The sequence below is a fragment of the Drosophila miranda genome, assembly GCF_003369915.1.
Source record: "Drosophila miranda strain MSH22 chromosome Y unlocalized genomic scaffold, D.miranda_PacBio2.1 Contig_Y3_pilon, whole genome shotgun sequence".
NCBI classification, from domain to species: domain Eukaryota; kingdom Metazoa; phylum Arthropoda; class Insecta; order Diptera; family Drosophilidae; genus Drosophila; species Drosophila miranda.
The window spans coordinates 1,322,379-1,335,500 of NW_022881625.1; the positions used below are offsets into that span (position 1 = coordinate 1,322,379).

The 13,122-nt window shown below is 50.8% G+C and overlaps 2 protein-coding genes across 2 annotated transcripts; both read right to left on the reverse strand.

The window, feature by feature from the left end:
• Positions 1 to 7,497: 7,497 nt before the first annotated feature.
• LOC117194540 lies at positions 7,498 to 8,746 on the reverse strand. Its single transcript, XM_033399089.1, has 3 exons — positions 8,613 to 8,746; positions 8,528 to 8,556; positions 7,498 to 8,441 (listed from the first exon to the last, which is right to left on the reverse strand). The coding sequence occupies exons 1-3, from the start codon at positions 8,744 to 8,746 to the stop codon at positions 7,840 to 7,842; spliced, it is 765 nt and encodes a 254-aa protein (XP_033254980.1). The 3' UTR covers positions 7,498 to 7,839.
• Positions 8,747 to 9,504: 758 nt separating this feature from the next.
• On the reverse strand, positions 9,505 to 10,059 carry LOC117194541 (protein tantalus-like). The gene has a single exon (XM_033399090.1). It carries the CDS (start codon positions 10,057 to 10,059, stop codon positions 9,505 to 9,507), a length of 555 nt encoding a protein of 184 aa, XP_033254981.1.
• Positions 10,060 to 13,122: the final 3,063 nt, after the last annotated feature.

A 13,122-nucleotide genomic window follows, 5' to 3' on the forward strand; every position in this document is an offset into this window, starting at 1 on the left:
TTCGATGTCGACGTCATCTTTTTCTTGGCGAAACTGAAGTCGTAAGGCAGCACATAAAGTATTCCATTGAACTTCAACTACGGCCTTGTGATGTCGCCAGTAGAACTCGTTAGCTTTGCCTTCAAACAAAACACTCACATTCCGGCAAAGCACGGAAAAATTTCCTTCCAAAGTTTGATGGGTCAATGCCTCTACTCTATATATGAAGTTATCTATCGATACTCCGACTCCCGAGAACTTAATTTTCCAGCCATTAAGTATATGGACTACTTTGTCCGGTCTCTGGGATAAATCAGAAAAACCGCTTCTCAATAGTGACGGATGAGCTATGCTTTGGGGTTCTAGTCTATGGTCAGGACTAGTTCCCTCACCATAGTTGGTTGCTTGCAACTGCTCGGACAACGGCGTTGAAGAACGGTCTAAAGCTGCGGTGACAGTGGACTGACTTGAGGTTCGGGTTAACTGTTGCATTGAATCAACTACCGAGCTTTGAATCAGTTCTGCCATTGTTTGCTTAGTGAAGTGAGCAATCTCTGTTCCATTGCCACCAGATCTATATTTTTAGAAGAACTCGCTTCTTCTCCCCCTTTGGCACGTTCCTTAGACTGAGCGCGAGTATTTTGCGCTACTACCTTCGGCACCGCCCCGCTTACAGTTCTACACCTGCCTTTACATACCGGGCAAACATTGCTAGTCTTTAAATGGGTGGTCATACAGGGAAGATGGAACACGTGCTCGCAAACCGATCTGAATACCTCATCCGTGGTCAGTATGGCTTTCTGGCACAGCGCGCACAGCGGGCTGACGCCTTCACCTGCCCCTTGGGCTTCCTTTCCGGGAGATCTGTCCAAACCCATGGCCAGAAATACTATACTCAAAGTCGTGCCTATAATTCTTCCTAACTTTGTTGTATTCACCTACAATTCCGATAATAACTTTAATACCAATGATGAACTCAATTGACTAACTTGAACTCACTTGAACTAACTTTAACTAACTTGGACTAGCTTGAACTCAATGCAGCTACGCAGCGAATCGTAAGGTCCTAATCATACAACCGATATCTCCCTCACCACGGAAAAAGATTAGAGTTACTACTCTCAAGTAAATCGCTTGGTCGTGGGCAGTCAGGAATCTCCAGACTTATTCCTCAAAACGAACGATGTTCCCGTCAGCAGCTCACACCGCAGCGGACAGACAACTGTTCAACAACGGTTTGTCGGTTTTCCAGCTTTCGATGGCTACCTCTAATGCTTCTTCAGAAAAATCAACCGAAGATTTTCTCCAGCGACCGTGGATAAAGAGACTCTCGAAAGCTGTCTATTTATTTTCCGACGCGGCAGCGTAAAAGAACCAATCTAACATTGAACACCAATAAGCCAATGACGCGGCACTCTCTACAGGGTCAGGTGGTCAACCGGAGTCGATCTCGTCCTGCAATTCCTCTGCTTAAAGTGGCCTAACGTCGCTTGCATATTTGGAAAAATCGTCACCGAACCAGTAATCCGCGGTCAGAAGGGAATACGGGTATTCTCTCTATCTGTCTTCCAAGCGGACTCTAACACGGCAATAACTCCTCCGGAAAATAAAAGCGGAAAATTTAGAAAAGGGAAAAATGAAAGAATCTATATAATCATCCAGGAGTCCCCGTGGAATATTTCGAAGTACCCACTGGTGCCCCACGTTGGGCGCCACTTTTAATATTATTAATAATTATAACTGTAACGTGCAACGAGTCCTGTTCGAAAACGGGCGTTACGATTTGAGAGAGCTGGGCACGCTAATAATCATCCGGCTCTAGCTCGTCGGCTTTGGGGGTGGAGTTGTTGCTCCCTCAGATCAACCCAGACTCGAGGCTTCAATTACCAATAATATTGCCAGAATTTAGCGTGCTGCGACTTGTGCTAGAACGGTAGATTTGACGAGAAGAAGATACGAAGCTAAAGAGGATAGAGAACAGGAAGAGAGAGGGAAGCGAAAGGAAAGAAGGATAAAGAGGAAAGGGAAGTGAGAACCAAGGAAAACGGAGAGACATCGGTGTATATGTCCGCAGATGTTATGCGGAGTTTGAACCCACCCTGCCTTTGGTCATCCTCACGGAATAGCCGTTCTTCGATGACCCCTTTTGACCTTTTACGAAAACGCGCGAGCTAGCATTGAGTCCATTTTGTTCTTTTATCTAAACTTCAACATTATTTCCTCAACACAAAAATTAAATCCGATATGGCAACATAGTAAATGATCTTAATAACTACTAAAAATAGGTAATTCGTAATGGTTGGGTATATAAAGATATTTGATAATGTATTGAGTATATATATAATAAGACTGTAATTCGAGTTAAATTCTAATTATATTCATAAATTTCGCTTTTCGCATAACATGGGAAAATCATTGAATACTTTAAGTTCGTTACTTTCGCTTTTCGCACAAATGTGGAAAAATCATTAAATCTTTTAACTTCGGAATGAGTCGAAAATCAAAGAGGCGGTCTGGCTGACAAAACGTGATCTCCTATGCGGAGTTCAGTCGATGACTGGATGCAGATGGCATCTCTAATTAGCCAACGATCAGATCGCTCAAGGCAAAGCCTCAATAGGCAGGGGCCAGAGGTTTCAAATTCGCAAGGTTGGGCAAGGATCAGTTGGTTTTCAAAACTACGTACATTTCAACTTTTGGAAGGTATGCTTACTCACTCACTGTTCAATTTCCAACGACGAAAGATCGATCTTCCGGCGTAGGCTGAAAACAAGCGTTAATTCGGAAAGGTGGTTTACAGTACGAAGACTCTATCTCTTGCTACAACTCAGAATTCCCAACTTCGACCTACTCCTTGTATGTGGAGCCACAGAACTTTTGGGGTAATTTTCTCCCTGACAATTCAATCCGAACTTAACTGACAACAATAGCTTGTGAATATTTGTAAAGATTGCTTAAGCATGATATGAGTTTAACGAATGTGTAACGAAAATGAATTAAACTAGCGATGTCTTAACAATACTTATAACTGTAAATTCTGAACACATTTCCCGAACTCCCAGGGGGAACTTGAACGTTAATGAGGTTGGCTGATAATTATTCTTCATGAATATACAAATTTTGTGAGATTTTTATACTTTAAACATTAGGATAGTAATAGACGAGGCTAGCCTCCGCTGAACCCTATGATTTGGTGAACTGTGCTCCCTGAAGCTGCTGGAAGAGGAATCCTGGACAGAGTCGGGGCGAAGAGGACAGCCGAAGGCGGAGAATTCTGCCTCTGTTTGGCCGACGATTGGGCAACCAGGAAGACGATGGCCGCAGTTGGCTTCATCACTGCAGCATGGTCTGCGCTCGGGCAACCGAGAAAACGAAGGCCGCAGGTGGCTTTAGCATTGCAGCATCCCTGATTTGCTCCTGCTTCTTCTTCACGCGCCTTGGCGCGCGCTGCTGTTTAACCCTGTCTAGGGTGCTCCTCGCAGGCGAAGGGTCCCAAGCGGGAAGGCGTTTGCTTATTCCAGCCCCCGGCTGACTGCGCTCTGCGGCTTACTTAGCCGGCGAATGGACGATGGGGTGCGTTTAAATAGCGTGGGTCGCTGCCCCACGCAATAAGCGAAAGACCGTCCGGTCTTTGAAGCTGTGGCGTCTTTCCTCCGAGCAGGATCTGTCGCCCCGTCACTCCACTTGTACGAGCAAGGGAATCAGCGGTTGCGTGAGCTGCAGAAAATCAGATGAAAACCTGTTCTGTGGATTTTTCCAATCGCACTCACCCAAAATATCGCGATCAACCGAAAGGTATGTCTTTTCCGTACCGTGTCGAGTTGTTTCACAATGGAATTTTCCTATGATGGCACTTCTTACAAAAGATTCGTTTGCGCGCACACCCGTTCTCGACGAGATCTTTAACCGGAAAAGGAATTTGACATGGCCTGTCAGATGTCCAAAGCATCTCTGCGCGTTAACAGGTCAAAGTAACCCTGCGCCTGTTAACAGGTCAAAGTAACCCTGTGCCTGTCAAAGGGTGGCAGCATGCATCCCTGGCCCCGAGATCGATATCATGGTCTTGACTTTCAATTTTTCTTTCAAATCTTAGCCGAGTAATCCTTCCCGCCAAACCTATCGACTTCTTCTACGTCGCTTCAGGCCCGCTTTTTTTTGGCTATTCTAGCAATCACCAACGCACTGCATTCGATTTGAATTTGTCAGGCCGTATGATTTTGCAAGTGTGTATGGCAGCATTTTTATTCGTTCATGTTTTATTTAATGGCTTTGATGGCGGCAGCGTCCGTTGTTCATTTTTGTTGTGGCATGCGAGTGATATGCATACCTGCCCCGTATGATAAAGATTTTCGCCGTAATGTTTAGCCCGATAGTGTCCCGTGAGTGCTATCCGGCGATTGCCTAAGCGCTCTCGGCGATACGCGTCGGTACCCCCGACCTCCGTAGTAATTCTTAGTTCGACAGCGTCCCGTAAGTGCTATCCGGCGATTGCCTAGGCATTCTCGGCGATGCCTGTCGATATCCCCGACCCCCGTAGTAATTCTTAGTTCGGCGGCGTCCCGTAAGTGCTATCCGGCGATTGCCTAGGCATTCTCGGCGATACTTGTCGGTATTTCCGCAAAGCAAAGTTCCCCTTTCCGCGTCGTAGTAATTCTTAGGCCGACAGGGTCCCGTAAGTACCGTCCGGCGATAGCCTAGGTACTCTCGGCGATACTTGCCGGTATTTCCGCATAGCAAAGTCCCCTTTCCGCGTCGTAGTAATTCTTAGGCCGACAGGGTCCCGTAAGTACCGTCCGGCGGTAGCCTAGGTACTCTCGGCGATACTTGTCGGTATTCCCGCATAGCAAAGTTCCCCTTTCCGCGTCGTAGTAATTCTTAGGGCGACAGGGTCCCGTGAGTACCGTCCGGCGATAGCCTAGGTACTCTCGGCGATACTTGCCGGTATTTCCGCATAGCAAAGTCCCCTTTCCGCGTCGTAGTAATTCTTAGGCCGACAGGGTCCCGTAAGTACCGTCCGGCGATAGCCTAGGTACTCTCGGCGATACTTGTCGGTATTCCCGCATAGCATAGTCCCCCTTTCCGCTTCGTAGTAACTCTCAGGCCGGCGGGGTCCCGTAAGTACTGTCCGGCGATAGCCTAGGTACTCTCGGCGACACCTGTCGGTATTATCGCATAGTAAAGACCTCCGTACTGATTCTGAGTTCGGTGGGGCCCTGAAGGCGCTATTCGGCGATAACCGGAGTGTTCTCGGTGAAACCAACTGCCCCGTCCCACGCTACGATCGCCCCCGTCCGCGGGACTGCGGCCCCGTCCCCCATCGCCGGTCCGAATTACGGAGTCCCGGCAAATTATAAATATTGCTGTAATTTCGACCCTGGAGTAGACTGAGATATGTACCCCAGCCCAGGATCGCTTCCTTACAAAAGTTAAGGTAACACTAGACTTAACATTAACATGTGTTTTCTTTTACAATGGATTGCGTCTTTTCAGTCCGTTCCCGTCCTCGGAGCGGGCTTCATATAAGTGGCGGCGCAAGGCTGATCCTCATATCAGCATCAGCATAGGCCCTGTAGTTGGCTGGGTGCGTACCGCCGCAACTTTGGCATTTAGCTGGGTGCGGTGGACGAAACCACCGCACTTTACACAGACGAAGCCGCGTTGACAGAAGTTGTTAAACCGCCGCAACTTTGGCATTTAGCTGGGTGCGGTGGACGAAACCACCGCACTTTACACAGACGAAGCCGCGTTGACAGAAGTTGTTAAACCGCCGCAATTTTCGCATTTAGCTGGGTGCGGTGGACGAAACCACCGCACGTTACACAGGCGAAGCCGCGTTGACAGTAGTTGTGTGTGGTTTAAGAAATCTTTGTGTTTTATGATTCTCTTTGTGGTTTGTGATTTGAATATATGTTTAGTGGCGCACAGAATTTTAATTTACATTGGCGAGAAAGAGGAAATAAAGCTTGTCGGTAGTGGTTGGGAAGGGGAATGTGAATGTGTGTGGAGCGAGTTGGGAAAATGGCTGCTTGGCTTGGCGTCGGAATTTTAATGTATTCCTTATTGGCGTTAATTAAGAATTTTTAACAGTTTAGTTGGGCGGCAAACAAGTTAAGGGGCTCGTTAGTCGCCCGACGTGTCATACCGCGTACAAAAGTGGCCGTGTGTCCATGGCTGGCCAGCATTTCGGTGATGTATTGAGTCTCAATACCCACGCTACAAGGAGTGGAAACAGCAGCCGAGAGAGAGAGCGATCCCAATACCCACGCTACACGAAGGAGAAGCAGCAGCCAGAACAAGAGCCACGAAGAGGGGAATAGTCGGATCTCTCCCACTCCGACCAGTGACGCCGATGTGATCAACAACTCTCCCCGGCCAGCCAGAAGCCAACGCCTACAAGGGAGACCGAGAGAGAGGCCGCCGTCGCGAAACTGAGAGAGAGTTTTTCATTTAAAACAATGGGGGGAGCAACACCGGAACCAGATCCCACAGGAACCACGACGAGCATCACTAGCATTAATACCGACGTCACACGAAGGGGAAATCGCAGCCAAGAGAGAGCCAGGGCTGGAGCGATCCCATACCTTTGTCACACGAAGGGGAAATGGTAGCCGAGAGCGATCCCAATACCCACGCTACAAGGAGGGGAAACAGCAGCCGAGGAACTCCAGCGCCACCGCTCCTATACGCCGTCTACTTATTTGTATATGTACTAAATTCAAATAATACATGCCATATTTTACATTTTACATGTAGTTGCAGTGTTTTTGGCTGAACAATGGGAAGGTAACACTAGTTACAGTAGTGGTAGGTATTCGGTATTTTTTTATGCAAGTATTTTGAGTAAAGAAAGTTAAGGTAACACTAGACTTAACATTAACATGTGTTTTCTTTTACAATGGATTGCGTCTTTTCAGTCCGTTCCCGTCCTTGGAGCGGGCTTCATATAAGTGGCGGCGCAAGGCTGATCCTCATATCAGCATCAGCATAGGCCCTGTAGTTGACAGTAGTTGTGTGGGGTTAAGAAATCTTTGTGTTTTATGATTCTCTTTGTGGTTTGTGATTTGAATATATGTTTAGTGGCGCACAGAATTTTAATTTACATTGGCGAGAAAGAGGAAATAAAGCTTGTCGGTAGTGGTTGGGAAGGGGAATGTGAATGTGTGTGGGGCGATTTGGGAAAATGGCTGCTTGGCTTGGCGTCGGCATTTTAATGTATTCCTTATTGGCGTTAATTAAGAATTTTTAACAGTTTAGTTGGGCGGCAAACAAGTTAAGGGGCTCGTTAGTCGCCCGACGTGTCACACCGCTTCATCTGCCTCGTCGATCATCTGTAACTGTATCTGTATCTGTACAAAGGAGCCTAGAATTTCTTAGATCTGTGTTCTTCTACCATCCTCTACATGGATTGGTTCCACATTAATCCTAAAGATGCACAAATTTTATAGCTTGAACAAAAAAAAAAAAACACATACAATAAACGCATATCACATATTATGTTTTTTGTGGAGAGTGGGAGGGGGAGGGTTCCAAAGTATTTACACGGTCCAATGTTTGCACGGGTAATATAATGGAGATTCTCTTGGTAAAGATTTTATTCGTAATTTATTCGCCCAACTATCGAGAAAGACTCGCGTGTGCCGTACGATACGATCCATTACGATACGATATCGTCTGTGGGCTATATATGTATGTATATTGATGTGTGCATATGAATGTACAATCCGAAGAGAGGATTACTCTTGTTTTGTTCTCTTTCCTAGATGATAATATCGTATCAGTGGTTCTGGAAGGGGGTGCTTAAAACTACGACGAAAGCTATAATCCAGTGGATGGGTCGGAATAGGTGTCCTGTTCCTCCGCTCAGACATAGACCTCTCCTGTCTTGGCCTCGGGACTGTGTTTGGCGAGGGTTGAGGTAGCACTCGTGGCCGTTGCCGTGGCGCCGCTCTGGGGCAGGGCGATCGTGCCACCGGATGAAGAGTTGTCCACTGTATCCACTGTGGGGGCTCCTGCCGAACGCACCGAGGAGCGCACTGTGGGGTCCTGCAGGTTGAAGCTCAGACTGAAGCTGTTGTTCCGCGAAATGTTGCCGTTGCCGCTGCCGTTCAGGGGCTTCACGGACAGGAGGGCCGTGGTGGTGATGCCGCCGCCGCCGCCCGCACCCGGCCCCACGGTCATGCCGTTGCTGGAGCCACTGTTGCTGTAGCCGTCCTGCTCCTGGGCCAGGTCCACGATGGACAGGGACGAGGGGAAGCGCTGAATGGAGAGCGAGACGGGGATCGTTGTGATGACGTCATTGGGCTCGTAGCCACTGGCCGTTGTCGTGATGGTCGGCAGCTGGGCGTTCGCAGCGATGGGAAGGATGCTCAGGGTACCCGTGGGAATGGTGTACCCGCCGCCGCTGCTGTTGGCCATCGTGAAGGGAAACGACAGCGTGGTGATGTTCGTGGCAGCGGAGAGGGCTACGGAATCGAGAATCGAAGGGAGAGAGATTGTGGTTGGAGTATCTGAATCTGCATCTGCGGGAGTATCTGTGCCCGGTACTCACTGCTGTGAACTCGCTGTAAATGATGTCCACTGCGGGCAGGGTCAACGCCTTGACGCAGCATATGAGGAACCCAAAGAAGAGCCACGCGATCTCCCCGCAGGTGGAGAAGCGGAAGAGCTGCAGGAAGCCGATCGGCTGTGTGGGCTCCAGTCCTGCGGCCACCGGCGCCTCATCCAGGGACTTGCCATCGGTTGTCGTCGTGCCAGAAGCCTCGTCCATCTATCGGTACGACGAAGGACGGAGGAATAGTGTTACTCGAGCCAAGACCCGCGATTTATTCACAGACACGGACAGAGACAGACGGCACGCAAAGGTTAATTCAATTACTGCCACACTCTCAGAGGCATGTATCTGTATCTGTGGCTGTGGCAAGGGTACAGCAGCTACTTTGTATCTTTTGCCATAGTTATCTCTCATTGACCCGCGGGGTTAACGAGTAATAGAATCTACCGTTTATTATTGGACATTCCAACGCCAATTTGGAGCGATTCGATTCGATTCCCTTTTAGAGGCCCGTACAGAAATCTGTGTGGCGCCATTCGCCCCCTGCCCCCTCTCCTTGTCGTGGGATGGATGATCACCTTTTAATTGATTTTCAACACTTTGATCCTTCAGATACTGTATCTATGCACTGATTTCTGCAGAAGATCCGTTACTGCTCACTCGGACCGCCCAAGCGCGACTGCTGGAACACCGTCCGCGGAGCCACCCATTTATGTTCATTCCCCGATGTGGATGCTGGACAGAGTACTCGGGCTTGGGCATGAGTACTCGTGAGTGTATCGTATCAATCGCTCGCTTTGGGGTTCACAATTCTAATTGATCTCCGCTTTCCGCTCTTGGGGTAGGTTCCGCCGAAAGAGGCGCTTCAATTTACAATGAGAGCAAAAGAGACATTCTGTAGAGGGTTTTTCTTTTTTTTGCTTTTCTTTTCTTTATTCTTTTTCTTTCATTTGGAGGGTGGAAGGTGCAACAATCTAAAACGGAGGAAGACTCTTGAGCCTCCTGCTGGTGCGCAGCACGAATGGTGCCGGCTGATTTGTACCGGCATTTCCTCCAGCGGGAACGACTTCGGGAGCAGCTACGGGAGCGACTGCGGGAGCGACTCCGACCGACTCGCCTTCATCGTCCGAGCCCCCGAGCATTACGCTGTCCAAAGTAGTGCGGGACGCCCGCAGTGTCATCATGTGCCGGGTGCTGCGTTCGCCCAAGGTGTTGCGCACCTTCAGGCAGCTCTTCTGCGACAGGGTTCTTTTTTTTTCGCCCGTACCCAGGGCGAGGACGCGGCGCTGGCACTCGCCGAATGCCACGGCATGGCTGCTGGTGGGCCCGTCGTCCTCATTGCCGGGCCGTTCAAAAATCGTCTCGAGACCGGTGGGCCTCGACTTTGCGATGGTCTGCGATGGCGCCTGAGAACCGGTGGTCGGCGTCAGGCTGGGCTTCTTGGCCAGGCGGCTGGGACTAAGACTGGGCCTGGCGGCGCTCTGGCTCTTGCTCTTGCAGGCGCGCGGCGGCATTTGGCGCCGAACCATAGTCGCGGTTGCCACAGAAGGGAAAAAGAGAGAGACACAAAATATTCGGCACTAAACCTCGAACACGTCTCGACTCCACAACGTTCACGACACGACTTTTCCTTTGGACAGAGACCCAGACTCGAGACCAATCCACGATCGGGGCAAAAGGCTCCAAAAGTACGAATTGTCAAGAGGGGGGAGGGGGGCTCGTCAAGTGTGTGTAATAGTGTGTCAAGTGTTTTTTTTTTTTTTTTTTTTTTTTTTATTGGGAAAACAATTTATATTTATAAAATAACAATTATGGCTGGGAAGGGGGTGGGGGGGGGGGGGGTGGGGGTGGGTCCGCTCCCGCGGGACTGCCGCTAGGCATTACTTCGCGGTGCGGGCTGTGGGGTCATCCTTCTGGCTTAGTTTGTCCGGCTTCGCTCCAGCCTGCGCAGCTCCTTGATCACGCTTGCTGCCATGTAGGCGACCGCGTTCCAAGATTGCTCATCGGCTAGCATCTGGTTGGTGAGGGTGTCCACACTCACTTCTGCAAGCGTCTCCCCTAGCCTCGTTCGTTCTTGCGAGAAGCGGGGGCATACAAAGAAGACGTGCTCTGCATCCTCGTCGACTCCAGGCCCGCAGCAGCTGCAATACGGGTCGTCAGCATGCCTAAAGCGATGCAGGTACTGCTTGAAGCAGCCATGCCCCGTCAGCAGTTGGCCCAAATAATGGTCCATTTGGCCGTGCCTTCTTCGCAGCCATGGGCTAAGCTGGGGAAGGAGACGTCTGGTCCACCTCCCTTTTGCCGCTTGGTCCCAGCGCCGTTGCCACTGGGCTATAGTGCGCTCTCGCCGCTCGCTGGCTACCTCCACTCCGCTCTGCCGCTCAGCTGCCAGGAGATCCAGTGGGACCATGCCTGCCACAATAAGTGCGGCGTCTTCAGACACCGTCCGGAAGCAGCATGTAACCCTCAGGGCACAGCGTCGGTATGCGCTTCTGCAGTCTCTGCTGTATGTGGAAACCATCATTGCTGGTGCCCACACTGCTGATCCATATAAGATTATGGAGGTGACCACCCCAGCGATGAGCTGCCTGCTACGCTGCCGTGGTCCCCCTGTATTGGCCATCATCCTGCTTATGGCCGCCGTAGCTGCAGTCGCTTTTGCGCTGGCGTATTCCAGGTGGGCCTTGAAGTTTAGCCTCTGGTCCATCATTACCCCTAGGTACTTTAGCGCAGGCTTGGTCCTGATGATCGTGCTACCGACTCTCACGCATGCCTGCTCGACCTTTTTTCTGCTGCTCATTAGCACAGCCTCCGTCTTCTTCTCCGCCAATGCTAGCCCGTTGGCTGCGAGCCAGGCCACTATCATCCCGACTGCTACGTTGGTTTTCTCCTCTACGTCTCTTACGTGTTTCGACACTGTCACCAGTGCTATGTCGTCGGCGAAGCCCACCAGGGTGCACCCTTCCGGTAATGTAAGCCGCAGGATATCGTCATACATCACGTTCCACAGTATCGGCCCTAGGACCGAGCCCTGTGGGACGCCTCCGGTGATTTGGTGATGTTCTGCTCCTTCTTCCGTGTCGTAGATCAGGACGCGGTCCGTGAAATAGCTTCGCAGAGTCCGTGTGATTTGCTCAGATATACCCCTCCTGGTCAGGGCCTCTAGGATGCTCTTCCAGCTGGCAGAGTTGAAGGCGTTTCGTACGTCTAGTGTACATACTAGGCAGTACTTTTTGTCGCCTCCAGCCCATCGCGTTCCTGCCATGGCTTCCCTGGCAAGGTTTGTCACCATCTCGATGGCGTCAGTGGTGCTCCTCTGCTTGCGGAACCCGAATTGGAGGTCGGAAAGTCCGCGACGGTCAGCCAGTTCCGCCTCCAGTCGGTTACATACCATCCTCTCGAAAATCTTGCCCATGGTATCCAGCATACACAGCGGCCGGTATGACGATGGGTCGTTGAGCTCTTTGCCTGGCTTGGGTATCAGAACCAGCCTTTGCCGTTTCCATGCTCGTGGGACTGTCCGCTCCGCTAGGCACTGGGTGTACATTGTGGCGAATGCTTCCGGATGGGCTCTAATTATGCATTTTAGTGCTGCATTAGGGACTCCATCTGGACCTGCCGCTTTCCCGATCTTCAGCTTACCCGTGGCCTCCAGTACTTCTCTGGCAGTGATGATGGTGGTGGTGTCCCTCAGGCTAGCTCCTTCTAGCCTAGCTTCCTCTTGTAAGGGTGGTTGTCCAGGGAATAGGGTGCCGACTATCTTTCTCATATGCACCGGATCCTTGGGCATAGGCTGTCTGTTTAATCTCCCCATGACTAGTTTGTATGCTCCACCAAAAGGTTCCGCATCGGCTGCATCGCAGAGCTCCTTGAAGCATTTGAGTTTGCTGCTTCTGATGGCCTCCTTCAGCTCTTTTCTTTTGGCCTTGAATGCCGCGCCATTTCTGCCAAATTGGGCAGAGCCTCTTGCTCGCTGGTAGGCACGCCGAGCTGCGCAGCACTCCCTCCTGGCCTTGGCAATGTGCTCATTCCACCACGGTACTGGCCGGTGCCTGCTTCCTCCGATCTTTCTTTTTTTCATGGCTGCATCACAGGCCGCTTTGACGGTCCTGTAAACGGCAAGCGCGGATGCTTCAGCATCCCCGGCGGCGCTTAGGTTTTCTGCTGCCGAGAGGAGCGCGGCTCTGCTCAGGCTTTCCTCCTTGTACCCGGCCTGGAGCGCCCGCTGTATCCTTGTTGTGTTCCTGGGTGCAAAGGCTTCCGTCATTACGGCTAAGTGGTCACTATGGGTGTAAGCACTCAGCACTTGCCACTTCGCGTGGCGTGCGAGCTCTGGGCTTGCAAAGGTGAGGTCTATAATAGACTCCCGCCCTGCTTTGCTGAACGTTGGTGTGGTTCCTGTGTTGAGGAGACAGACGTTCAGGCTTGCGAACTCGTCCAGGAGCGATGTCCCACGGGGTGTGTTCTTGGCGCTGCCCCAAGTCGTGGCCCAGGCGTTAAAGTCGCCCGCTATCAGGACCGGCGATTTGCCTCGTGCGTCGTTAGCGATGTTGCTGATGATCGCCTCATACTCCTGCTGCGTGAACCTCGGT

Coding starts and splice junctions, on each gene's coding strand:
- LOC117194540 (XM_033399089.1), bottom strand. CDS start 8,746: ATGGACGAGGCTTCTGGCACGACGACAACCGATGGCAAGTCCCTGGAT. Junction 8,557..8,612: donor TCCACCTGCGGGGAGATCGC/GTGGCTCTTCTT, acceptor CCCTGCCCGCAG/TGGACATCATTTACAGCGAG. Junction 8,442..8,527: donor TTTACAGCGAGTTCACAGCA/GTGAGTACCGGG, acceptor TCGATTCCGTAG/CCCTCTCCGCTGCCACGAAC.
- LOC117194541 (XM_033399090.1), bottom strand. CDS start 10,059: ATGGTTCGGCGCCAAATGCCGCCGCGCGCCTGCAAGAGCAAGAGCCAG.